At 37.7% G+C, this 27,873-nt stretch overlaps 1 protein-coding gene across 5 annotated transcripts in view; it reads left to right on the forward strand.

Moving 5' to 3' along the window:
• Window positions 1-27,873, forward strand: part of COPG2 (COPI coat complex subunit gamma 2) — a 147,344-nt gene that overhangs the window by 84,100 nt on the left and 35,371 nt on the right. For 4 of the 5 annotated variants that reach the window (XM_031665151.1, XM_031665152.1, XM_031665153.1 and 1 more), the window contains 4 exons: window positions 14,750-14,782; window positions 17,779-17,912; window positions 18,821-18,888; window positions 20,915-21,103. In XM_031665151.1, the coding sequence (XP_031521011.1) occupies window positions 14,750-14,782; window positions 17,779-17,912; window positions 18,821-18,888; window positions 20,915-21,103 (424 nt within the window). The remainder of the gene's footprint in view (window positions 1-14,749; window positions 14,783-17,778; window positions 17,913-18,820; window positions 18,889-20,914; window positions 21,104-27,873) is intronic. The other variant, XM_031665150.1, reaches the window with a different exon arrangement.

Here is a 27,873-nt window from a genome sequence, read left to right on the forward strand (position 1 = left end):
CTATCTCATTTCTTAGGTCTAGTAATAATTGTTTTATAAATTTGAGAGCTCTAGTATTAGGTGGCTATATGTTTAGGATTGTGGTATTTTCCTGTTGGACAAGGGTTTTTACCATTATCTAATATACCTCTTTGTCTCTTTTAACTACTGTTGCTTTAAAGTTTGTTTTGTCTGATGTAAGAATAGCTACCCTGCTCGCTTTTGGTGTCAATTTGCATGAAATGCCTTTTTCCACCCCTTTGCTTTATGTGAGTCTTTATGTGTTAGATGAGTCTCCTGAAGGCAGCAGATAGTTGGTTGGTGAGTTGTTATCCGTTCTGCAGTTCTGTATCTTTTAAGTGGAGCATTTAGGCTATTTACATTCAATGTTAGTATTGAGATGTGAGGTACTGTTGCATTCATCATGCTATTTGTTGCCTGTGTATTTTTTTTTATTTGTTTTTTTTGTTTTTGCTTTTTAACTTGTATTTTTGTTTTATAGGTCCTGTGTGACTTATGCTTTAAAGAGGTTCTGTTTTGATGTGTTTCCAGGATTTGTTTCAAGATTTAGGGCTCTTTTTAGTAGTTCTTGTGGTGGTGGCTTGGTAATGGCAAATTCTCTCAGCATTTTTTTGTCTGAACAAGGCTGTATCTTTCCTTTATATATGATGCTTAGTTTTGCTGGATACAGAGTTCTTGGCTAGTAATTGTTTTGTTTGAGGAGACTGAAGATAGGGCCTGATCCCTTTTAGCTTGTAGGGTTTCTGCTGATAAATCTATTGTTAATCTGATAGGTTTTCCTTGATAGGTAACCTGGTGCTTCTGTCTCACAGCTCTTAAGATTCTTTCCTTTGTCTTAACTTTAGATAGCCTGATGACAGTGTGCCTAGGTGATGATCTTTTTGCAATGAATTTCCCAGGTGTTCTTTGTGCTTCTTGTATTTGGATGTCTAGGTCTCTTGCAAGGCCGGGTAAGTTTTCCTTAATTATTCCCCCAAATGTGTTTTCCAAACTTCTAGATTTCTCTTCTTCCTCAGGAACATTGATTATTCTTAGGTTTGGTCGTTTAACACAATCCCAGACTTCTTGGAGTCTTTGTTCATATTTTCTTATCCTTTTTCTTTGTCTTTGTTGGATTGGGTTAATTCGAAGGCCTTGTCTTTGAGTTCTGAATTTCTTTCTTCTACTTGTTCAATTCTATTGCTGAGATTTCCAGAGCATTTTGCATTTCTATAAGTGTATCCAGTGCTTCCTGAATTTTTGATTGTTTTTTCTGTAAGCAATCTATTTACTTGAATGTTTCTCCCTTCACTTCTTGTATCATTTTTTGGATTTCCTTGCATTGGGCTTCCCCTTTCTCTTGTACCTCTCTGATTAGCTTAATAACTAACCTCCTGAATTCTTTTACAGGTAAATCAAGGATTTCTTCTTGGCTTATATCCAGTGCTGGTGAACTAGTGTGATTTTCTGGGGGATGTTAAAGAGCCTTGTTTTGTCATATTACCAGAGTTGGTTTTCTGGTTCCTTCTCATTTGGATAGGCTCTGTCAGAGGGAAGGTCTAAGGCGGGGAAGGCTGTTGTTCTGATTCTTTTGTCTCATGGGGTGTTCCTTGAATGTAGTGCACTCCACCTTTTCCTGTGGATGTGGCTTCCTATGAGCCAAACTGCAGTAATTGTTGTCTGTCTTCTGGGTCTAGCCACCCAGCAAGTCTACCTGGCTCCAGGCTGGTACCAGGGATTGTCTGCAGAGTCCTGTGATGTGAACTCCCGACCTCAGGTGATCCGCCTGCCTCAGAACTTCCAAAGTGCTGGGATTACAGGCATGAGCCACTGCACCTGGCCTCACTTCTTTAACTTTATGCTCTTTCACTTAATATAATATTTTTGAGGTTCACTGTGTTGTAGCATGCATCAGTACTTCATTCCTTTTTGTGACTGAATACTCTTCCATGGTATGGCTAGACCAGATTTTGTTTACTTGTTCATTAATTGATAGGCATTTGGTTTTTTCCCCATTTTTATCTATTATGAATAATGCTGCTGTGAACATTCATATACAAAGCTTTATATGTACATATATTTTTCCATTCTCTTGCAAAGATTTCTATAAATAGAGTAACTGGGTCATATAAGTTTATGTTTAATTTTTAAAAAATTTTTTTATTATACTTTAAGTTCTAGGGTACTTTTAAAGAAATTGCCAAACTGTTTTCCAGAATAGCCATACCATTTCTATTATGTATGAGAATTTCGATTTTCTGTGTCTTCACCAACACACTTATACATTGCTGGTGTGAGTGTAAATTAGTTCAACCATTGTGGTTGAACTTACCTATGTAACATATACCATTACCTATGTAACAAACCTTTACATGTACCCCTGAACCTAAAATTAAAAGTTTTTAAAAAATCACACATGGGTGTTAGATTTTGTCAATTGATTTTTATTCATCTATGAAGATGGTTATGTGGTTTTTATCCTTTATATTATTAATGTGTGTTAGATTTTGTCAGTTGATTTTTATTCATCTATGAAGATGATTATGTGGTTTTTGTCCTTTATATTATTAATGTAGTATATAATGTGATTTTCTGATGTTAAACCACCTTTACATTCCTGTGATTAATGCCACTTAATTATGTATATAATTCTTTTTACATATTACTGGATTCAGTTTGCTGATATTTTGTTAAGAATTTTTGGTTTTGGTAGAAGGAATACTGTACTGTAGTTGTCTTGTGAAATGTTTGTCATGCTTTTTTATCTGAGTAGTACTAACTTCATAGAATTAGTTGAGTAGTAAATGTTCTTTTCCCATTTATTTTCTGAAAGAGTTTTGAAGAATTGGTATTATTATATCAAATATCTGATAGAATTAACCAGTGAGGCCATCTGGATCTGTGTTTGTTTTTGTGTGTGTGTGTGTGAGGTGTGTTTTTTTTTTTTTTGGAGGTATGGTTTTTAATAATTAACTCATTATAAATTATTTAGATTTTCTGTTTCTTTTTTAGTCAGTTTTAGTAGTTTGGTATTTCTAGGAATTTTTCCATTTCATGTAAGTTATCTAATTTGTTGGCATACAGTTGTTCATAATAGTTCCTCATAATTTTTTTCATTAGTGTCAGCAGTGACGTGTTCCCTTTTTCATCCCTGGTTTTGGTAATTTGTGTCTTTCCTCTTTTTTTCTTGGTTAGTTTAGATGAAGGTTTGTGAATTTTGTTGATCTTTTCAAATAACCAACTTTGGGTGTCACTGATTTTTTTATTATTATTATTTTTCTGTATTCTAGTCAGTTAACCTGTGCTCTAATATTTATTACTTCCTTTCTTCTGCATGCTGCAGGCTTAGTTTACTCTTCCTGATTTCTTCATGTGGAAGCCTAGGTTATTGATTTGAGACCCTTTTTTGTTTTTGGTATAGGTTTCTAAAATAAAATTTTCTCCAAGCATTGCTTTAGTTGAGTCCCATACATTTTGATTTGTTGTGTTTTCATTTTCATTCAGCTTCAAATATTTTCTCATTTCCCATTTGATTTCTTCTTGATCCCTGAGTTACTTGGAAGTGTGGTGTTTACTTTCCAAATATTTAAGGATTTCCCTGGTTTCTTTTCTGTTGTTCATTTATAATTTAATTCAGTTGTGATTGAAAAACATACCTTGTATGATTTCTGTCATTTTAAATGTATTGAGATTTGTGACTTGGTATTTAATTCATTCTTGGAAATGATTAGCACTGAAAAAGAATTTGTATTTTTACAGTTACTGGGTTGAATGTTTTCTATAATCAGTTAGCTTGAGTTGGTTGATCATGTTGTTCCAGTCTTCTATATCCTTGATGATTTTTCTGCTTAGTTGTTTTTATCAATTATTGGGTGGGACTAGACATCTACTACTACTATTTTTATTTTTATTTATTTTATTTCAACAGGCTTTTGAGGAACAGGTTCTGTTTGGTTACATGGATAAGTTCTTTAGAGGTGATTTCTGAGATTTTGGTGTACCCGTCACCCAAGTAGTATACACTATACCCGATGTGTAATCTTTTATGCCTTACTCCCCTCCCTCTCTTCCCCCCAAGTCCTGAAAGTCCATTATATCATTCTTATGCCTTTGCGTGCTCATAGCTTAGCTTCCACTTTTAAGTGAGAACATGCGATGTTTGGTTTTTCTTTCCTGAGTTACTTCACTGAGAATCATGTTCTCCAGTACCGTGCTGTTTTGGTTACTGTAGCCTTGTAGTGTAGTTTGAAGTCAGGTAGCGTGATGCCTCCAGCTTTGTTCTTTTTTGCTTATGATTGTCTTGGGGGCAATGCAGGCTCTCTTTTGGTTCCACATGAACTTTAAAGTACTTTTTTCCAATTCTGTGAAGAAAGTCATTGATAGCTTGATGGGGATGGCATTGAATCTATAAATTACCTTGGGCATTGTGGCCATTTTCACAATATTGATTCTTCCTATCCATGAGCATGGAATGTTCTTCCATTTGTTTGTGTCCTCTTTTATGTCGTTGAGCAGTGGTTTGTAGTTCTCCTTGAAGAGGTCCTTCACATCCCTTGTAAGTTGAATTCTTAGGTACTTTATTCTCTTTGAAGCAATTGTGAATGGGAGTTCACTCATGATTTGGCTCTCTGTTTGTTTTGGGGTATAGGAGTGCTTGTGATTTTTGCACATTGATTTTGTATCCTGAGACTTTGCTGAAGTTGCTTATCAGCTTAAGGAGATTTGGGGTTGAGATGATGGGGTTTTCTAAATATACAATTATGTCATCTGCAGACAGGGACAATTTGACTTCCCCTTTTCTTAATTGAATACCTTTTATTTCTTTCTCCTGCCCAATTGCCCTGGCCAGAACTTCCAACACTATGTTGAATAGGAGTGGTGAGAAAGGGCATCCCTGTCTTGTGCCAGTTTTCAAAGGGAATGCTTCCAGTTTTTGCCGTTTCAGTATGATATTGGCTGTGAGTTTGTCATAAATAGCTCTTATTATTTTGAGATACATCCCATCAATACCTAGTTTATCAAGAGTTTTTAGCATGAAGGGCTGTTGAATTTTGTCGAAGGCCTTTTGTGCATCTATTGAGATAATCATGTGGTTTTTGTCTTTGGTTCCGTTTATATGATGGATCATGTTTATTGGTTTGCATATGTTGAGCCAGCCTTGCATCCCAGGGATGAAGGCAACTTGATCATGATGGATAAGCTTTTTGATGTGTTGCTGGATTCGGTTTGCCAGTGTTTTATTGAGGATTTTTGCATCAATGTTCATCAGGGATATTAATCTAAAATTCTCTTTTTTTTTTGTTGTGTCTCTACCAGGCTTTGGTATCAGGATGACGCTGGCCTCATAAAACGATTTAGGGAGGATTCCCTCTTTTTCTGTTGATTGGAATAGTTTCAGAAGGAATGGTACCAGCTCCTCTTTGTTCCTCTGTAGAATTCAGCTGTGAATCCCTCTGGTTCTGGACTTTTTTTGGTTGGTAGGCTATTAATTACTGCCTCAATTTCAGAGCCTGTTATTGGTCTATTCAGGGATTCAACTTCTTCCTGGTTTAGTCTTGGGAGGGTGTATGTGTCCAGGAATTTATCCATTTCTTCTAGATTTTCTAGTTTATTTGCATAGAGGTGTTTATAGCATGCTCTGATGGTAGTTTTTATTTCTGTGGGATCAGTGGTGATATCAGCTTTATCATTTTTTATTGCATCTATTTGATTCTTCTCTCTTTTCTTCTTTATTAGTCTTGCTAGCAGTCTATCTGTTTTGTTGATCTTTTTGAAAAACCGGCTCCTGGATACCAAAACAGAGATACAGACCAATGGAACAGAACAGAGCCCTCAGAATTAATATAACACATCTACAACCATCTGATCTTTGACAAACCTGACAAAAATAAGAAATGGGGAAAAGTTCCCTACTTAATAAAAGGTGCTGGGAAAACTGGCTAGCCATATGTAGAAAGCTGAAGCTGGATGCCTTCCTTACACCTTATACAAAAATTAATTCAAGATAGATTAAAGACTTAAACGTTAGTCCTAAAACCGTAAAAACCTAGAAGAAAACCTAGGCAATACCATTCAGGACATAGCCATGGGCAAGGACTTCATGACTAAAACACCAAAAGCAATGGCAGCAAAAGCCAAAATTGACAAATGGGATCTAATTAAACTAAAGAGCTCCTGCAGAGCAAAAGAAACTACCATCAGAGTGAACAGGCAACCTACAGAATGGGAGAAAATTTTTGCAATCTACCCGTGTGACAAAGGGCTAATATCCAGAATCTACAAAGAACTTAAACAAATTTACAAGAAAAAACACCATCAAAAAGTGGGCAAAGGATATGAGCAGACACTTCTCAAAAGAAGACATTTATGCAACCAACAGACACATGAAAAAATGCTTATCATCACTGGCCATCAGAGAAACGCAAATCAAAACCACAGTGAGATACCATCTCACGCCATTTAGAATGGCAATCATTAAAAAGTCAGGAAACAACAGGTGCTGGAGAGGATGTAGAGAAATAGGAACACTTTTACACTGTTGATGGGACTGTAAACTAGTTCATCCATTGTGGAAGTCAGTGTGGTGATTCCTCAAGGATCTAGAACTAGAAATACCATTTGACCCAGCCATCCCATTTCTGGGTATATACCCAAAGGATAAAGACACATGCACATGTATGTTTATTGCAGCACTATTTGCAATAGCAAAGACTTGGAACCAACCCAAATGTCCGTGAATGATAGACTGGGTTAAGAAAATGTGGCACATATACACCATGGAATACTATGCAGCCATAAAAAAGGATGAGTTCATGTCCTTTGTAGGGACATGAGTGAATCTGGAAGCCATCATTCAGAGCAAACTATCGCAAGGACAGAAAACCAAACACCGCATGTTCTCACTCATAGTTGGGAATTGAACAATGAGAACACTTGGACACAGGGTGGGGAACATCACACACTGGGGCCTGACATGGGGTTGGGGGAGGGGGGAGGGATAGCATTAGGAATATATCTAATGTAAATGATGAGTTAATGGGTGCAGCACACCAGCATGGCACATGTATGTGTGTAACAAACCTGCACCTTGTGCACATGTACCCTAGAACTTAAAGTATAATAATTAAAAAAAGAAAGAAATTTATAACACACACACATACAAAGAATAATGGTCTCCAACTGCATCCTGGTTGCTGCAAATGCCATTATTTCTTTCCTTTTAATGGCTGAGGAGAGAGAGAGAGTGCACATTTTCTTTATTCACTATTGATTGATGGGCACTTGGGCTGGTTCCATATTTTTGCAATTGTGAATTGTGCTGCTATAAACATGCGTGTGCAAGTGCCTTTTTCATATAATGACTTTTTTTCCTCTGGGTAAATACCCAGTAGTGGGTTTGCTGGATAATGGTAAATCTACTTTTAGTTAAGTAATCGCCACACTGTTTTCCATAGTGGTTGTACTAGTTCACATTCCCACCAGCAGTGTAGAAGTGTTCCCTTTTCACCACATCCATGCCAACATCTATCTTTTTATTTTTAAATTATGGCCATTCTTGCAGGAGTAAGGTGGTGTCACGTTGTGGTTTTAATTTGCATTTCCCTGATCATTAGTGATGTTGAGCATTTTTTTCATATGTTTGTTGACCATTTGTATATCTTCTTTTAAGAATTGTCTATTCATGTCCTTAACACATTTTTTTGATGGGATTGTTTGTTTTTTTTCTTGCTGATTTGTTTTAGGTCCTTGTAGGTTCTGGATATCAGTCCTTTATCAGATGCATAGTTTGCAAAGCTTTTCTCCCACTCTGTGAGTTGTCTGTTTACTATGCTGATTATTTCTTTTGCTATACAGAAGCTTTTTAGTTTAATTAAATCCCATCTATTTATCTTTGCTTTTCTTGCATTTGCTTTTGGGTTCTTGGTCATGAAGTCTTTGCCTAAGCAAATGTGTAGAAGGGTTTTTCCAGTGTTATCTTTTAGAAATTTAATGGTTTCAGGTCTTAGATTTAAGTCTTTGATCCATCTTGAGTTGATTTTTATATAAGGTGAGAGATGAGGATCCAGTTTCATTCTCCTACGTGTGGCTAGCCAATTATTCCAGCATCATTTGTTGAATAGGGTGTCCTTTCCACACTTTATGTTTTGTTTTCTTTGTCGAAGATCAGTTGGCTGTAAATATTTGGGTTTATTTCTGGGTTCTCTATTCTTTTACGTTGGTCTGTTTGCCTATTTTTGTACCAGTGCCATGCTGTTGTGGTGACTGTGGCTTTATAGTATAGTTTGAAGTCAGGTAATGTGGTGTCTCCAGATTTGTTCTTTTTGCTTAGTCTTGCTTTGGCTATGTGGGCTCTGTTTTGGTTCCATATGAATTTTAAGATATTTTTGTGTGTGGTTCTGTGAAGAATGATGGTGGTATTTTTTTTTTTTTTTTTGGAGACAGAGTCTCGCTCTGTCGCCCAGGCTGGAGTGCAGTGGCCAGATCTCAGCTCACTGCAAGCTCCGCCTCCCGGGTTTACGCCATTCTCCTGCCTCAGCCTCCCGAGTAGCTGGGACTACAGGCGCCCGCCACCTCGCCCGGCTAGTTTTTTTTGTATTTTTTAGTAGAGACGGGGTTTCGCCGTGTTAGCCAGGATGGTCTCGATCTCCTGACCTCGTGATCCGCCTGTCTCGGCCTCCCAAAGTGCTGGGATTACAGGCTTGAGCCACCGCGCCCGGCCGATGGTGGTATTTTGATGGAAATTACATTGAATTTGTAGATTGCTTTTGGCAGTGTGACCATTTTCACAATATTCTTCTCATCCATGAGCATCGGAGGTGTTTTCATTTGTTTGTGTCATGTATGATTTCTTTCAGCAGTATTTTGTAGTTTTCTTTGTAGAGGTCTTTCACCTCCTTGGTTAGGTATATTCCTAAGTATTTTATTTTATTGCAGCTGCTGTAAAAGGGGTTGAGTTCTTGATATGATTCTCTGCTTGCTCACTGTTGCTGTATAGCTGTGCTACTGATTTGTGTACATTGATTTTGTAACCTGAAAATACTGAATTCATTTATCAGATCTAGGAGCTTTTTGGATGAGTTTTTAGGGTTTTCTAGGTAGACAATCATATCATCAGTGAACAGCAACAGTTTAATTTCCTCTTTACCAATTTGGATGCCCTTTATTTCTTTCTCTTGTCTGATTGCTCTGGCTAGGACTTCCAGCACTATGTTGAATAGAAGTGATGAAAGTGGGCATCCTTGTCTTGTTCCAGTTCTCGGGAATGCTTTCAGCTTTTTCCTATTTAGTATAATGCCGACTATGGGTTTGTCATAGATGGATTTTATTACTTTAAGGTACATCCCCTCTGTGCTGATTTTGCTAAGGGTTTTAATCATAAAGATATGCTGGATTTTGTCGAATGCTTTTTGGGAACCATTGAGATGATGATGTGATTTTTGTTTTTAATTCTGTTTATGTGGTGTATCACATTTATAGACATGTGTATGTTAAACCATCCCTGCATCCCTGATATGAAACCCACTTGGTCATGGTGGATTATCTTTTTGATATGCTGTTGAATTTGGTTAGCTATATTTTGTTGAGGATTTTTGCATCTGTGTTCATCAGGGATATTGGTCTGTAGTTTTCTGTTTTTGTTAAGACCTTTCCTGGTTTCGGTATTAGGGTTATACTGGCTTCTTAGAATCATTTAGGGATGATTCACTCTTTCTCTATCTTTTGGAATAGTTTCAATAGAATTGGTACCAATTATTCTTTGAATGTCTGATATAATTCAGCTGTGAGTTTATCTGGTCCTGGACTTTTTTTTATTGGCAACTTTTTTATACCATTTAATCTCGCTGCTTGTTATTGGTCTGTTCAGAGTTTCCATTTCCTCCTGGTTTAATCTAGGAGGGTTTGTATATTTCCAGGGATTTATCCATCACCTCTAGATTTTCCAGTTTGTATGTATAAAGGTGTTCATAGTAGCCTTGAATGATCTTTTGTATTTCTGTAGTATTGGTTTTAGTATCCCCCGACTCCTTTTTAATTGAGCTTACTTGGATCTTCTCTCTTCTTGGTTAATCTTGCTAATGGTCTATCAATTTTGTTTATCTTCTAAGAACTAGCTTTTTGTTTCATATCTCTTTTGTATTTTTGTTGTTGTTGTTTCAGTTTCATTTAATTGTGCTCTGATCTTGGTTCTTTTCTCTTGCTGAGTTTAGGTTTGGTTTGTTCTTGTTTCTCTAGTTACTGGAGGTTTGACCTTAGATTATCTGCTTGTACTCTTTCAGACTTTTTGATGTAGGCATTTAGTAGTATGAACTTTTGTCTTTGCACCTTTTTTGCTGTATCTCAGAGGTCTGTATACACTATTATTGTTCAGTTCAAAGGATTTTTTTTTTTTTTTTTTTTTTTTTTTTGAGACGGAGTCTCGCTGTGTCGCCCAGGCTGGAGTGCAGTGGCCGGATGTCAGCTCATTGCAAGCTCCGCCTCCCGGGTTTTTACGCCATTCTCCTGCCTCAGCCTCCCGAGTAGCTGGGACTACAGGCGCCCACCACCTCGCCCGGCTAGTTTTTTGTATTTTTTTTTAGTAGAGACGGGGTTTCACCGTGTTAGCCAGGATGGTCTCGAACTCCTGACCTCGTGATCCGCCCGTCTCGGCCTCCCAATCAAAGGATTTTTAAATTTCCATCTTGATTTCATTGATGACCCAACAAACATTCAGGAGCAGATTATTTAATTTCCATGTATTTGCATAGTTTTCAAGGTTCCTTTTGGAGTTTATTCGGCTGTGGTCTGGGAGAGTACTTGGTACAATTTTGACTTTCTTAAATTTATTGAGACTTGTTTTGTGGCCTGTCATATAGTTTATCTTGGAGAATGTTCCATGTGCTAATGAATAGAATGTATATTCTGCAGTTGTTGGGTAGAATGTTCTGTAAATATCTGTTAAGTTAATTTGTTCTAGGGTGTAGTTTAAGTCAATTGTTTCTTTGTTGACTTTCTGTCTTGATGACCTGTCTAGTGCTGTCAGTGGAATATTGAAGTCCCCTACTATTATTGTGTTGCCGTCTGTCTCATTTCTTAGGTCTAGTAGTAATTGTTTTATAAATTTGGGAGCTCCAGTGTTAGGTGCATATATATTTAGGATCGTGATATTTTCCTGTTGGACTAGTGCTTTTAACATTATATAAGGTCCCTCTTTGCTTTTTAAACTGTTATTGCTTTAAAGTCCGTTTTGTCTGATATAATAGCTACTCCTGCTCACTTTTGGTGTCTGTTTGCATGGAATACCTTTTTCCACCCCTTTACCTTAAGTTTATGTGAGTCCTTATGTGTTAGGTGAGTCTCTTTAAGACAGCAGACTTGGTTGGTGGATTCTCTTTTTTTTTTTGAGACAGAGTTTCACTCTTGTTGCCCAGGCCGGAGTGCAATAGCACTATCTCAGCTCACCACAACCTCCGTCTCCCGGGTTCAAGTGATTCTCCTGTGTCAACCTCCCGAGTAGCTGGGACTACAGGCGCCCACCACCATGCCCAGCTAATTTTTGTATTTTTAGTATAGACGAGGTTTCACCATGTTGGCCAGGCTGTTCTCAAACTCCTGACCTTGTGATATGCCCGCTTCGGCCTCCCAAAGTGCTGGGATTACAGGCGTGAGCCACTACACCCGGCCCTTTTACATTCAGTGTTATTACTGAGATGTGAGTGAGGTACTATTCTATTCATCATGCTGGTTGTACCTTGTTTTTTTATTTTTCATTGTGTTATTGTTTTATAGACCCTGTGAGATTTTTTTCTTTAAGGAGATTCTATTTTGGTGTATTTCAAGGTTTTGTTTCAAGATTTAGAATTCCTTTTAGCAGTTCTTGTAGTGCTGACTTGGTAATGGTGAATTCTCTCAGCATCTGTTTGTCTGAAAAAAACTTTATCTTTCCTTCATTTATGAAGCTTAGTTTCACTGGATACAAAATTCTTCGCGATAATTATTTTGTTTAAGGAGGCTATCGATAGGACTCCAGTCCCTTCTAGTTTGTAGGGTTTCTGCTGAGAAATCTGCTGTTAATCTGGTAGGTTTTTCTTTATAGCTTACCTGATGCTTGTGCCTCACAGCTCTTAAGATTCTTTCCTTCATCTTGATTTTAAATAATGTGATGACTAAGTGCCTAGGTGATTATCTTTTTGTGATGAATTTTCCGGGTGTTCTTTGAGCTTCTTGTGTTTGGATGTCTAGGTCTTTTGCAAGGCCAGGCAAGTTTTCATTAATTATTCCTTCAAATAAGTTTTCCAAACTTTTAGATTTATCTTCTTCTTTGGGAACACCAGTTATTCTTAGGTTTGGTCATTTAGCATAATCCCAAACTTCTTGGAGGCTTTGTGCATTTGTTTTGTTGTGTGTTTTTTTTTTTAATTCTTTTTTCCTTGTCCTTGTTGGATTGGGTTAATTTGAAAGTCTTGTCTTTGAGCTCTGAAGTTTTTTTCTTCTACTTGTTCGATTCTGTTATTGAAACTTTCCAGTGTATTTGTCATTTCTGTAAATGTGTCTTTCATTTCCAGAAGTTGTGAAGGGAGTGAAGAGGACTCTGTGAGGGTCCTTGGTTGTAGTTTTGTTTAGTGTCCTGGTTTTCTTGAATGCTGGTTGTACTAGCAGTAAGGTTGTCATGTGTACTGACTCTGGACCTCTGGGTAGCCAGGATGTTATAGGCGGTTGAATTAGCTGTTTTCTGTTTTCTTGGGTCATGGTTGTTCTTTTATTAGTTGCTGCAGTGGCTTGAATTGATTGGCCTCCAGCCAGGAGGTGGCGCTTTCAAGAGAGCATCAGCTGCAGTAGTATAGGGGGGATACAAGCTTGCTCTGAGGTCACTTGGATACATATTTGGGTTTCTCAAGGAATGGCTGGGGCCATAGAGCTCCCAAGAGATTATGCTTTTTGTCTTCAGCTACCAGGGCAGGTAGGGAAAGACCATCAGCAGGGGGCAGGGTTAGGCATATCTGAGCTCAGACTGTCCTTGTGTGGGGCTTGCTGCAGCTGGTGTGGGAGATGGGGGTATGGTTCTCAGGCCCATGGAGTTATGTTCCCAGGGGGATTATGGTGCTTCTGCTGCAACATACAGGTTACCGTGAAAGTGGGGGAAAGCTGCCAGTGACAGGTCTAACCCAGCTACCACACAGCCAACAAGGCCAGTCTCTTTCCCACCGTGCCCCACTAATACCATCGAGTTTATATCCAGGCAGCTGTGAGCAGAGTTGAGATCTTGTCCCTCAACGATTATTTTTATTTATTTATTTTGAGACAGAGTCTTGCTCTGTTGCCCAAACTGGAGTGCAGTGGTGCGATCTCAGCTCACTGCAACCTCCACCTCCCAGGTTCAAGCAATTCTCTTGCCTCTGCCTCCCGAGTAGCTGGGATTACAGGCACTTGCCACCATGCCTGGCTAATTTTTGTATTTTTAGTAGAGACAGGGTTTCGCCATGTTGGCCAGGCTGGTCTCGAGCACCTGACCTCAGGTGATCTGCCTGCCTTGCCTCCCAAAGTGCCAGGATTACAGTTGTGAGCCACAGCTCTCGGCATATTATTTTTAGATTATATATTTCTCTTTCCTTTTGTCAAGTTTTGCTTTATGTATTTTGTGGTTCTATCGCATGAGTTATCATTGTTAAATCTTCCTGATGCATTCATCTCTTTAACATTGTGAAATGTCTCTCCTTGTTGCATAACATTTTTGTCTTAAACTCTTGTCTGCTATTAATATAGGTGTTCATGATCTCTTACAGTTTTGTTTGCATGGCATACATTTTCCTGTCTTTTTAATTTCATCCTATCTGTGTCTTTGAATCTAAAGTGTGTCTGTTAGACATCATGTAGTTGGATCTTGCTTTTTAAACCTGTCTAGCAGTTTGTCTTTTAGTTGGAGTATTTAGACCATTCAAATTTAACATAATTATTGTTGGGTTTACCTTTGCCATTTGGCTATTTGTTCTGTGTAAATCTCCTGTCTTTTTTGTTTCTCTCTTCTTCTTTGATTGCGTTTGAGTTAAAAAATGTTTAGTATATCATTTTAATACCTTCATCAATAATTTAACTTTTAAAAAAAGTTTTTTCATAATTTCTAGGAATGATAGTAAGCATTTTAATTTACCACAATCTACTTCAGATAATACTAACTTAATTTCAGTAAAATTTAAAATCTTTGCTCCAATATAGTTCTGTTCCTTCCCTCCTATTTGCTGTTATTGGCATGTGTATTATCTGTGTATATGTTAAGAACTCGACAATATAGTGTTATAGTTATTGCTTTATACAATTTTATGTTCTTCAAAGTAGTTAAGAAATGAGAAAAATTGTAGAATCTTTCATACCAATTAATATATTTACACTTTCTGATGCTGTTTATTTCTCCCTGATTATTCATGTCACTGTCTACAGTCTTTCAGTCTGTTCTTCTTTTAGTATTTTTACAAAGCAAGTCTGTTAGCAATGAATTTTCTCAGCCTTTGCTTATCTGGGAATGTCATTTTTAGCTTTCATTTTTGGAGGATAGTTTTGTTGGATTATGGAATTCTTGTTTTTTCATTTTAGCACTTTGAATATGACATTTTACTGTCTCTGTCTTCCATTGTTTCAGATGAGAAATCAGCCATTAATCATACTGATTTTTTTCCCTGTACAGTGTGATAAGTAGTTTTTTTCTTGCTGCTGTCAAGATTTTACCTTGATCTTATGTTTTCTTTGTTGTTTATATATTTATTTATTATTATTTTTTTCTTTCCAACTTTTATTTTAGGTTCAGGGGTGCACATGCAGGTTTGTCATACAGGTAAATTGCATGTCATGGGGGTTTGGTGTATAGATTATTTTGTCACTGAGGTGGTGAGCATAGTACCACCCAGTTGGTAGGTTTTTTATCCTCATCCTTCCCCACCCTACACCCTCAAGTGGGCTCCAGTACCTATTGTTCCCTTCTTTGTGCCCATGTGCACTCAATGTTTAGCTCCCCTTATAAGTGAAAACATGCAGTATTTGGTTTTCTGTCCCCATGTTAATTTGCTTAGGATAATGGCCTCCAGCTCCATCCGTGTTGCTGCAATGGACGTAATCTCATTCTTTTTTATGGCTGCATAGTATTCCATGGTGTATATGTACTATATTTTCTTCATCCAGTCCACTGTTAATGGGTATCTAGGTTGATTCCATGTCTTTGCTATTGTGTGTAGTGGTGCAATGAACATATGAGGGCATGTGTCTTTATGGTAGAACTGTTAGTCCAAACTGTACCATTTTGTAAGCCCCCTGTCATTTCACAGACCTTGATCAAAGTGAAACATTCCTTGGGGGACTGGGCCGTGAGAAACATCCTGCCCGACTGCCTGACTTTCTTATCACATTCTGCTGGGAAAAAGTCCAAGGAACATCACTGTCTCATCCTGCCAGATCAAGGACCAAACCGCCTCATCATGGGAACATCTTATCAACATCCTCCCGGGCAGCAAGCCATATCCCTCAGACCCCTCCCTCCCAGGCCTAAAATTGCCCCAGCCTGTAAGGAGAGGTGGGCCCTGGCATTAAGTTGGTGCCCTGCCTCTGCAGATCTTACGCTGCACATAAAACCTGCATTGCTGTAGAGCTGCCAACTCTCTCTCAGTCTTTCTCTAACCCTCGCCTTCACATAAAAACCTAACAAAAGCAATTCATATTCCTTTAGGTTTGTATTTAGTAATGGGATTGCTGGATCAAATGGTAGTTCTGTTTTAAGTTCTTGAGAAATCTCCAAACTGCTTTCCACAGTGGCTGAACTAATTTGCATTCCCAACAGCAGTGTATAAGCATTCTCTTTTATCTGCAACCTCACCAGCATCTGTTATTTTTTGACTTTTTAATAATGGCTATTCTGACTGGTACGAGATGGTATCAAGCATATTAAAAAATGGTCAACATCACTAATCATTAGAGAAATGCAAATCAAAACCACAATGAGATACCATTTCACACCAGTCAGAATGACTATTTTTATGCTTTCAACAGTTTCACTCTGGTGTGTGTATATGTGAATATTTTTGTATTTATTTGGCTTGAGACTTTTTGAGCCTCTTGGGTCCATAAATTAATGGGTTTTTGTTGTTGTTGTTGTTGTTGTTGTTGTTTTAATCAAACTTGTGAGGTTTTCAGCCATGGTTTCTTCTTATGTTCGTTTTCCCCTTTGTGTCTCTCGTTTCCTATGAAAACTCCTATCATCCAAATGTGGGTACCCTTGATCATGTTACACAGGTCTCCAAAGCACTGTACATTTTTTTTCCTTCTTTTTTTATTTTCATCAGCTGGTTTATCTCAGTAGATCTACAAGTTTTCTTATTTTTTTCATCTGTCTGCACAAGTCTGCTATTGAACTTTTCTGGCGAATTTCTCATTCCAGTCATTGCACTTTCCAAATCTAGGATTTCTATTTGGTTTCTTAAACAAAAAAAAATCATTTCTGTCTCTTTATTGGTAGTCTCTCTCGTAAGACATCCTTGTTATACTTCCCTTTAATTTAAATATGATTTCCTTTAGTTTTTTGAACATATTTATATTAGCTGACTTAAAGTTGTTGCCTAGTAAGTTCAACATCTGGGCTTCCTCAGGAATAAATTCTATTTACTTTTTTTTCACATAGATGGGTCATACTTAACTATTTCTTTGTGTGTCTCATAATTATTTTGTCAAAAACATTATATTTTAAATATTATAATGTGACAACACTGGTAATCAGACTTTTCCCTTCCCCTATCCCTGGGGTTTGTTGTTTTTGTTGTTGTTTGTGAACTTCCTGGACTATTTCTGTAGTCTTTAATCTGTATCTTGTATAGACACTGAAGTGTTTGTTTGAATGTCTGAGTCACAAATAGTGATTTGACAGATTTTCTTAAATGCTTTAAACCAGCATGTCTCCCATCATTTTCCAAGGGGTGCTGTGTATGTTGGGGCATGCTTTCCATACCCCAGCAGTTCACAGCTCTGCCTTAGCCTTCACTTCCTGCTTTGTGCAGAGTCTCAGAGTCAAGGAAAAGTTAGAGAGTGGAGCTCTGTCAGGTCTTTAGTGGGTATTTGCTTAGCCCTCCACATGCACATGGCCTTCTATATCCCCAGTAATATTTTAGAAATTTTCAAAGCCCTCTAAGGACATCTCATTTCCCAAATTTTCTTTTTAAGTTTTTTGGCCAGTCTCTTGTTTGCCTCTGCTAAAATTGCTGCTTCTGGCAGCTGCAAGATTAACCAAATACTACTGATTTTTTTGGACAAACTCCCTGGGCATAGGGCTTTTCACACTGAGTGAGCTCTTGAGTCAGGTGAAATAAAGATTAGCCTGTGAATAGGGCTTTTCTCGGGGCACCAGACAGGTCACATAGTGACAGTTCTCTGGGGATGAGGTTTTGGCCGAGAGCTGCTTTTGTAGCCAGGCTGCTGGCATTCACAGTTACTGTGGTTCTGAGGCTGCTGGTTTCCAAAGCTACTATGGAACTGGGAAGAGGTACATGGAAATTGAGAATGAGGCAGGTTAAAACACCGGAAAGCTCAGCATTTTTACTAAGATTCAGCTACTTTTCTTAAATGGATGTTCAGGATTGTCAAAAATCTTTGATTAAATTTTGGAGTTCTGAAAAAGTTAATTTTGACAATTTTGCCAGTTGTCTAATTGCTTTGTGGAGAAATGAATTTTTAGAAATCCCTCATCCACCGTTCCAGAAGTGCCTCTCAATCTGCCTGTGCTTTTAATCCCTATGCATATTGCCTCTCTATTTGATATCTGTATAATGGCCTATAAATATTTATTGGCAGCCATGAAAGTCCACTGTTTGATTTCATTGAGAGTTGCTTGCGAAATAAACATGAAATGGTTATTTATGAAGCTGCTTCAGCTATCATCCATCTTCCCAACTGCACTGCAAGAGAGTTGGCACCTGCTGTTTCAGGTTTGTTTTATATTTGATGACTGGCTTTTGCTTGTATTCCTAAGTTTTTGCTTTAAGTTTCATAGGTCTGCAGAATAGGTGTTAAGACTGTTTTTTGAATGCTAGCTCTGTGTATATATAGCCTTTGCATTCTGATAGCTTATATGTAAATAGTTTATTTTAGTTGTTCCTTACTTTATTACTTCTTTTTTTAATGTTTCTATTTATGTATATAAAACTTCTGAAAGAATTTTATTTATATGTACATAGTTTGTTAATAATAATTCTTTATTGCTTTTTTTTAAAGTTTCTATTTCCTCATATGAAACTTTTGAAAACATTTTACAGTTTTCCTTGGTGTTTAAAAAGCCCATTTGTTTTCAGAACTGTCAATATTTCTACCATTTAAGTTCAAGTATTAATGGGTATGCTAATTTTTTTAAAAAAAGAGCAAACTTTGTTTCCTATTAAAGTTTTTATAAGTGACTAAAAGTGCTTTTTCTTTTTTTTTTTTTTTTTTTTTGAGACGGAGTCTCGCTCTGTCGCCCAGGCTGGAGTGCAGTGGTGCAATAGCTTGGCTCACTGCAAGCTCCGCCTCCTGGGTTCACTCCATTCTCCTGCCTCAGCCTCCCGAGTAGCTGGGACTACAGGAACCCCAAAAGTGCTTTTTCTATTTTGATAAATTTATATTTTTCATGTAAATTTTTTATGCTGTGATAAAATCTACGCATATTTTGAATGTGATTCGTTATGTACTATATTTTCAGCTATATGGTATATGATGAGATGAGGAATATTCACAGCATATATAGGTAATATTCACTATATCTATATCTGTATTTTAGTTCTTCAACTTTTCTGTAGTTCTCCTAAGCCAGGAGTATTCACAGTATGTATATGTAATATTATATATTATTATTATTTTTTAGTTCTTCAGCTTTTCTGTAGTTCTCCTAAGCCAGCCTTGAGATATGCAGCTGTGAGGACCTTGAACAAGGTAGGTGTTTCTTTGCTAACTGTTGACTTACATCAGTATTTAATTGAGAAACATTAAATGTGAAGCATTTGATTTTCTCTCCAAGGTTAATATATATGATTCATGGGCTTCACCTCTACAACACTTCACTTAACATTTGTGGCCTTGGGAATGCCCATTTTTATTATTATTTAGCTGAAGATTATAACTCATTCCTGACTTCTAAGCATTTTATATTCAAAAGCCACACTGTGCAATATGGTGGCCATTAGCCATCAGTGGTATTTCAATTTAAATTAATTAAAATAAAATAAAAAATTCAATCCTCAGTCACATGAGTCACACTTCTTGTACTCACAGCCACATGTGGTCAGTGGCTATTGGACAGTGCAGATCTTGAACATTTCTGTCATTGAAGGAAGTGCTTTTGCACAGTGCTGGCAGTAGCCCTGTCCAGTAGAAACCCAATGTGAATCACATATATAATTTTAAATTTTATAATAACCACATTAAAGTTTTTAAGGTAAAATTAATTTTAATAGTATATTTTATCATAATATGTCATCTCAACATGTAATAGATATTTTTACATATCTCAAGTTTTTGACATCCAGTATATTTACATTTACAGCATACTCAGTTTGGATTAGCCACCTTTCAGATGCTTAGTAGTCACATGTTGCTGTCGGCTACATTATTAGACTGTATAGATTTAGAGGATATAATACAGAAACACAGAATAAATTAAATAAGCATAGAAAATGTAAATGAAAGTTAAATGTAGTAGAAGACTTGTCATAGGCAATACATAATTATAAATTAATTGTGTAAACAATTGAAGAAAAGAGAAGTTTAGAGCAGCCATGGAATAAACCTTTATAGAACAACAATTTAAATTGTTTTTAATTTATTTATTTATTTTGGAGACAGAGTCTCACTTTGTCTCCCAGGCTGGAGTGCAGAGGTGTGATCTCGGCACACTGCAACCTCCACCTCCCAGGTTCAAGCAATTCTCATGCCCCAGCCTCCCAAGTAGCAGGGATCACAGGTACCTGCCACCGTGCCCAGCGAATTTTTGTATTTTTAGTAGAGTCAGGGTTTCGCCATGTTGGCCAGGCTGGTCTCAAACTCCTGACCTCAGGTCATCTGCCCACCTCGTCCTCCCAGAGTGCTGGGATTATAGGTGTGAGCCACCAGGGCCTAAATTGTTTTTTTAAAGAGTTGATACAGGTCCACAATCCCTCATCTCTAATCTTGGGGCCAGATGTGTCTCAGAATTTGCTTTTAGATAAATTTTAGAAAGGTTATATGGTGTTATATCTTATTTACTAACCCTAGTGGGCCTGGGGCAGCATCCCACCATTAAAACACATTAATATTTTTGCACAAAACATATGACTATTCTTGTCAAGTGGTACAAATTAACAATTAAAGAGTTTCACATTAGTTTGGGTCATGTTTTGCTGTTAAATAAATTTTCATCCCAATACTTTGCTTTCCAGAGTTTTTTCAGATTTTCCAAATTGTGGGTAAGGGATTCTATACCAATACTGGGATAGACAAAAAGATGGAACAACATCAACAAAAACAAGGACACAGGAGAATGGCCGACTATGTAGTAACCATAGATAATGCAGTTTGGCTGGAGTTTGCGTGTTGAAATGCAGAAGTATTTTTTAAGTGCTAAGATATTAACAGTCTTTGTCGAGCACTGTCTACTATGCTAGATCCCGTTCTCAGTGCTCCTAACATCTAATAGACATATATGAACACATGTACTATAAGGAAATACAGGCCAATTATAATTTTTTAAAAATGGTAATGTTAGAAAGGTTATAGGAACCTAACAAAAGAGAGTACGATGCTATACTCTGGCTGTTGATCATTTATTAAAAGATATACCTTGTTAACTGGAGCCATTCTTTTTGAAACAATGACTTCTAACTTATCCTGTCCTCTTTGGATTGCCAGTTACCTCAATTAAAATTTAAGTTCTGGCCTTTATCAAAAGCAATTTGCGTAATTTCTTTTCTTACCCTTCCACAAGGTGGCAATGAAGCACCCCTCTGCTGTTACTGCCTGCAATCTGGACTTAGAAAACTTAATCACAGACTCAAACAGAAGCATTGCTACCTTAGCCATTACTACACTCCTCAAAACAGGAAGTGAGAGCAGTGTGGACAGGCTCATGAAGCAGATATCTTCTTTTGTGTCTGAAATCTCAGATGAGTTCAAGGTAAGAGTTTAAACATGATCATGTTTTCTCCCAGTCTGTTGGCTGCCTATTTATTTTCTTAACAGTGTCATTTGAGAAGCAGAAGTTTTAAATTTTTATGAAGTCTAATTTATCAATTTTTTTCTTTCATAGTTATTACTGTTCCCTAAGAAACCTTTATCTACTTATTTTCTCATGCGTTAGGCTAAATGCTTTATGGTTTTAGATTTTACATTTTAGGCGGTGATCCAAGTTGAATTACTGTTTGTTTGGTAAGTTCAGTATTTTTTCCATACCGCCATCTACTGTATTCCGCCATAATTTGTTGGAAAGACTTCCTTTTTTCTATTGGAGTGCTTTGGCACCTTTGTCTACAAAGCAAATACCCATATAATTTTAGGTATATTTTTGGGCTTCTTATCATGTTACTGAACCATTTGTCAATCCAGTACCATTACCACACTAATATTGATTAATGTAGCATTATGGTACCTCTTAAATGTCAAGTAGTGTGGTCTTCCAACTTTTTCTTTTTTAATATTCTGGTTCCTTTGCATTTCCTATGAAATTTAGGACTAGTTTATCAATCTCTACTAAATAAAGCCTACTAGGATTATGACTAGGATTGTGTTGAATCTCTAAATCAATCTGGGGAGAACTGACATCTTAATTTATTATTTTTCTATTTCATGAATATGGTATATCTCTCCCTTTAGACCTTTAATTTCTCTGAGCAGTGTTTTGTAGTGTTTACTCTAGAGGTCTTGCAAGTCTCTTGTTAAATTTATATCTAAATATTTATGCTTTTGATATTTTATTAAAATTTTTTATTGTTTACTACTAATGAAAAACTTTTAAAAAATACTTTTCCATATTAACTTGGTATCCTGTAACCTTGCTGAGTACCTTTACTGGTTCTAGTCATCATTATACACATTCCTTGAGATTATCTATATAATCTATATAAATAATTATGCCATTTGTGAATAGAAACAGTTTTACTTCTTTATATCCAATCCAAATGCCTTTCCTTTATTTTTCTTGGCTAATTAAAAGAGTACTTCCAGAATAGGGTTGTATAGAACTGGTGAGAGTATGTCAGAGATGATTTAAAAAAATAAATTTCAGTTAAAAAAATAAATTTCAGTTAAAAGAATAAAAGTAGAAACATTGTATTGCTTCATTCTTTCTTTATACTCAGTCAAGTAGTATAACTAACCCTATTTACTCTCTACTTAGTATGCATCCAGACTTTCAGAAAACAAACTTTACCTGTATATTCAAGCAGACAGTTTTGTGCATCTGGTGTAGCAGTTGCTTGTTCCAGTTTTTTCAAATTGCTTTTGTAGGAGTGAGTTTTTTCCTAAAGACATATATTTTGTTATTGAGATACCTTGACTTTGATTTTGACTGCCTGTGGTAGTGGGATCTTTGTGTGACCTCTTGAGCAGTACACAGGGTCAGTGGTATCTGATTCCTCAGTGCCTTAGGGTACAGGCATTAGTTGAGGTCATGGTGAAGTTTAGCTGGGGACCTAGAAACATAGTCTTTGGGCTCCAGTAGTGCCAGCAGTGCACCACGTGTGCCTATTTTTAGGCCCAGCTTACACTGGCTCCAGTGTTGGTGGGTACAAGAGGGCTATCCTTGGGCCTCCACGTGGCTTGCTAGAAACAAATATTGAGAGCAATGAGCCCAGTGTGTGAGTGGGTTCTTCGGCCCTTGGCAGCTGGTGTGGTGTGGGTGATGGGCACTAGTGGTGTTGGAGCAACCCACAGGGTCACAAGCAGTCTGTGTTGGTATTGGTAGAAGCTGCAATGGGTTGGATAGGCTAGGTCCCAGTCCCACAACTGCCTGTAGCAGGGTGGTGAGTATTATGCTAAGTGTGTTTAGGAGAGCTTGTTATCCCCTGTCCCTCCCCCAGTTGGGTGACAGCTGCAGCCACATCATCATCATCTCAAACTCAGCCTGAGGGTGGGGCGTATCCCAGCTTTAAACTCTCAAAATGATGCCAGCTGTGGGCTTGTGACTAGAAAGGGTGGGGACCCTTCAGGTGAGCAGCATGGGCAAGAAGCTGTGGGAAGTGTGGTCCGCTTGGGGCTTGGTCTCACAGCAGCCCATTGAAGAACATTGGATATTGTCCTAACTATGCATGGGGGAACCTGGCTTTCCTAGTCCCTCCTTTGACCAAGTGGTGGCTGCAGCCACATCAACTTGAACTCAACCCAAGGTGAGGCACAGCCAGCATTAAACTCTCAAAATCGTGCCATGGACCAGGGAGCAGAGAGGGAGGGGTCCCTCCCAGGTATGCAGTGTGGGCAAGAAGCTGTGAGAAGTGTGGTCTGGTCACACGTCATGACGTCTGACAGCTCCCTGCTACAGAGCAGTGAGTATGATCCTAGATATGTATAGGATAGCCTGGTTTCCCTGCCTTCCTTGGCCAAGTAGCAGCTACAACTGCATCAGCCCTAAGTCAGGTCGAGGGCAGGGCGCAGCCCAGTGTTAAACTCTCAAAATGGCACCTTGGGGCCGGGACCAGAGAGGGTGTGGCACCTCCCAGGCAACCAGTGTGGGCAAGAAGCGGTGAGGAGAGCAGTCTGCTCACATCTCAGTCTCACGGCATCCTGCTGCAGGGCAGTAGATATTGTCGTAATGATGCATAGGATAGCAGATTTATCCTAATGCATATCCTAATTTATCCTATGTGTATCCTAATGATGCATAGGATAGCATTTTTAGGATAATACCTACTGCCCTGCAGCAGAAGGCTGTGAGACTGAGATCTCCCTGTCCCTCCTTGGCCAGGCAGTGGCTGCAGCTATGCACAAGACTAATTTAAAATGTCAGGCAAAGGAGTTACAAGTTTTGGAGGCAGTCTTTGTGGTGGTGAAGAGAATGACCTTTAGAATCAAAATCCCTAGGTTTAAATCCTGATTCTACCACTTATGAGATATGTGACCTCAGGTGAGTCACATAAATTCTTACTGCCTCAGCTTCCTTAGCTGTACAATGGAGATAATAATAGTACTTACCTCATAGAGTTATTGTGAAGTATAAATGAAATAATAAAGAATTAAGAATAATATATGTGTCATTATTATTTTATGTATGTGTAGTATGGAAAGAACTGCTAGTTCATAATTGATTTTTTAACGTCTGCACACAGAATAGTTGAATATTGACTAAGTGGGTTATTTCTTCCTTGTTTTCAGTGCAGTTATATAAATCTCTTGAAATACAGATAGATTTGTTCCAGTTTGCTTTCGGTTTTATATTTTTCCCCTTCCCATCTTTTTTCTTTTTTTTTTTTTTTTTGAGACAGGATCTCACTGTGTCACCCAGGCTGGAGTACAGTTGCATTATCATAGCTCATTGAGGCCTCAACCTCCCTGGGCTCAGGTGATCCTCCTGCCTTAGCCTCCCAAGTAGCTGAGACTACAGGCACAAGCCACCATGCCTGACTAATTTTGCATTTTTTGTAGAGACAGGGTTTCACCATTGGGAGAAAGGCAAAAGGATTGATTGTCCAGGCTGGTCTTGAGCTCCTGAGCTCAAGCTGTTCACCCGCCTCAGCCTCCTAAAGTGCTGGGATTATAGGCATAAGCCACCATGCCCAGCTGCATTTTCCCTATTTTCTATAGGATTTTTAGTCTTTTGTTTCCTTAATTTTTTTGTATATTCAGGATATTAGCTCTTTACCTGTGAAAGATGTTACGAGTATTTTCTACTGGTTTGTCATTTAACTTTTCTTATGATGTCTTTTGTCATGCAAAAGTGTTATTTTTTTTAGGTAGTCATATTTGCCAGCCTTTTATTTTATTTGACTTTGAGTCATAATTAAAAATTTATTCCCTTCAAAGTATAGAGTAATTCACTCATGTTCTCTTCTAATACATTTATAGTTTCGTATTTTACATTTAGATCTCTGTTCCGTTGAATTTTTTTATTATATATGCTATGAACAGATTCAATCTTATCCTTTTCCATTGACTACCCAGTTAGTTGCCCCCCAAAATTTTATTTAAGGCCAGGTGTGGTGGCTCACACTTTGAATCCCAGGACTTTGGGAGGCCGAGGCAGGGGCATACTTGAGTCCAGGAGTTCAAAACCAGCCTGGGCAACATAGTGAGACCCTGTCTCTACAAAAAAAATACAAAAATTAGTCAGACATGGTGGTGTACACCTATAATCCCAGTTACTTGGGAGGCTGAGGTGGGAGGATGGCTTGAGCCTGGGAGGTTGGGGCTGCAGTGAGCTGTGATGATGCCACTGCACTCTGTCCTGGGCAACAGAGCAAGATCTTGTGTATTAGTCTGTTGTCACACTACTATAAAGAAACACCTGAGACTGGGTAATTTATAAAGAAAAGAGGTTTAATTGGCTCACAGTTCTGCAGGCTGAACAGGAAGCATGGCAGCGTCTGCTTCTGGGGCAGCCTCAGGGAGTTTTTACTCATGGTGGAAGGCAAAACAGGAGCAGATGTCTTACAAGGCAGAAGCATGACCAAGGGGGGTGCGGAGGGGTGTCACACACTTTTAAATGACCAGATCTTGTAAGAACTTACTATCACGAGAACAGCACAAGCAGGGAAATCTGCCCCCATGATCCAGTCATCTCCCACCAGGCCCCACCTCCAACATTGGCAATTACAATTCAACATGAGATTTGGGTGGGGACACAGATCCAAACCATATTACCTTAACTCAAAAAAAAGTTATTTTCATTTTTTCTATAGACAATTAGGGGAAAGCTGAAAGAAAATTTTTAAGACCGTCTTTGCCCCAATAATTTGAGACATCATCTTTATCATATGTACCTGAGTTTGTATGTTTATACAAACTCAAAAAAGTTGCATACATACTTGAGTCTGTTTCTGGAGTGTCTATTCTACTTATATATTGGTCTGTTTATTCATATACTACTGCTACACTCTGTTCTAAATATAGAAGCTTCGTAGGACGCTTAGCCCTCCATCATAGTTCTTTATTTTCATTGTTTTCCTGGCTATTCTTGCATGTTTCTTTTTCTTTTTCTTTTTTTTTTTGAGTTGGAGTTTCATTCTTGTTGCCCAGGCTAGAGTGCAATGGCTTGATCTTGGCTAACTACAACCTCCCCCTCCCAGGTTTAAGCGATTCTCCTGCCTCAGCCTCCCACGTAGCTGGGATTACAGGCACCCACCACCACGCCCAGCTAATTTTTTGTATTTTTAGTGAAGACAGGGTTTCACCATGTTGTCCAGGCTGGTCTCGAGCTCCTGACCTCAGGTGATCCACCCGCCTTGGCCTCCCAAAGTGCTGGGATTACAGGCGTGAGCCACTGTGCCTAGCCACATGTTTATTTTTCTAATGAACTTTAGTATCAAGCTGTCTAGCTTCATAAAAAACCTTGTTGACATTTTCTGTTGGGATCACATTAAATTCATAAGTTAGGGGAGAACACATATCCTGATGATTTTTGAACATCCTAAGAACAAGGATGTCTTTTAATTTGTTCAAATCTACTTTTATGCCTTTCAAAAATGTTGTTTAAAAAATATTTTTATATTAGTTTTGAATGGTTTTAAAATGTTTATTTCTAAATAACTTACCTTTTTCATTGCTATTATAAATGTTGTTTATTCCATTTTATCTTCTACCTGGCTATCATTTATGTATATAAATATTACTGGTTTTGCATGTTAATTTTATATCCTGCTACCTTGGTGAATTATTGAGTTAGTTTTATTATTCATTCTCTAGGGTTTTCATGTATACCATCATGTCATCTAAAAACAAACATATTTTTGTTTGTTTTGTCTTCTGCAATTCTTGTTTCTTTGTTTTCCCTTATCTAATTGCATTGGCTAATATCTCCAGAATAATGCTAAATAATTATGGAGATAGTGGCATCCTTGCATCACTTCTGACCTCAATGGGAATGCCTCTCAGGGTTCCGTATTAAGTAATATGCTGGCATTAAGATTGAAGTATATATGTTTACCTTATGGACATATCTATTCCTTTTTTTTTTTTCAAGAATATTTAGGAATGGATGTTGGATTTTATCAAAGACTTTTCAGCATTTTGGATATTATCCTCTGACTCATGAATGTGATGTTATTTTATCAATTTTCTAATGCAGAACCATCTTTACATTCTTGATAAACCCCATTTCATCACAATGCATTATTTCTTTAATGTAGTGTTAGAATCTGTTAACTAATATATTACTTTTAGAATTTTTACATCAATATTTATAAATGATTTTAGTCTGTAATTTTTCTTTCTGTACATATATGCCATCTTTATTAGGCTTAAGTATCATTGCTTCATACAAACATTATGGAGATTTTCTTTGCTCTGAAACTGTATATATGGATTTGGGGTTATCCAGTTATTGGTAGACAATTCTGAATTATTCATGCGTCTCTTTTCTGCACATCTTGCAAGTTAGGCACTAATTGCCGTCTGTTTCCTGCTATCACAGCTGTGTTCCCTTCCCATAATATAAGACATCTTCCAGCCTTAGAAGATAGAGATCGTGTCTCCCTCTAAAGGAAAGGGAAGATTTCCTTGCAGCCCCAGAAAATACTAATAGTATTTGGAGCAAAAAGCCCTCTGGAGCAAAAAGCAAACATGTTTATGGTCTAATATAATAATGTTTTTCTTCAGAAAAAAGGACAGGCATGCTTACTCCCCACTGTAAATGTTCAGATTCCATCTTTAGGGTTCTTATCCGGTAATGCAGCCTACTGCAAGACCAGGTATTATCTGGCTCTTTGCATTGCACTTTGGGAATTTTGGGGCTCAGGAAAC

The sequence above is a fragment of the Papio anubis genome, chromosome 4, assembly GCF_008728515.1.
Source record: "Papio anubis isolate 15944 chromosome 4, Panubis1.0, whole genome shotgun sequence".
Classification (NCBI taxonomy): domain Eukaryota; kingdom Metazoa; phylum Chordata; class Mammalia; order Primates; family Cercopithecidae; genus Papio; species Papio anubis.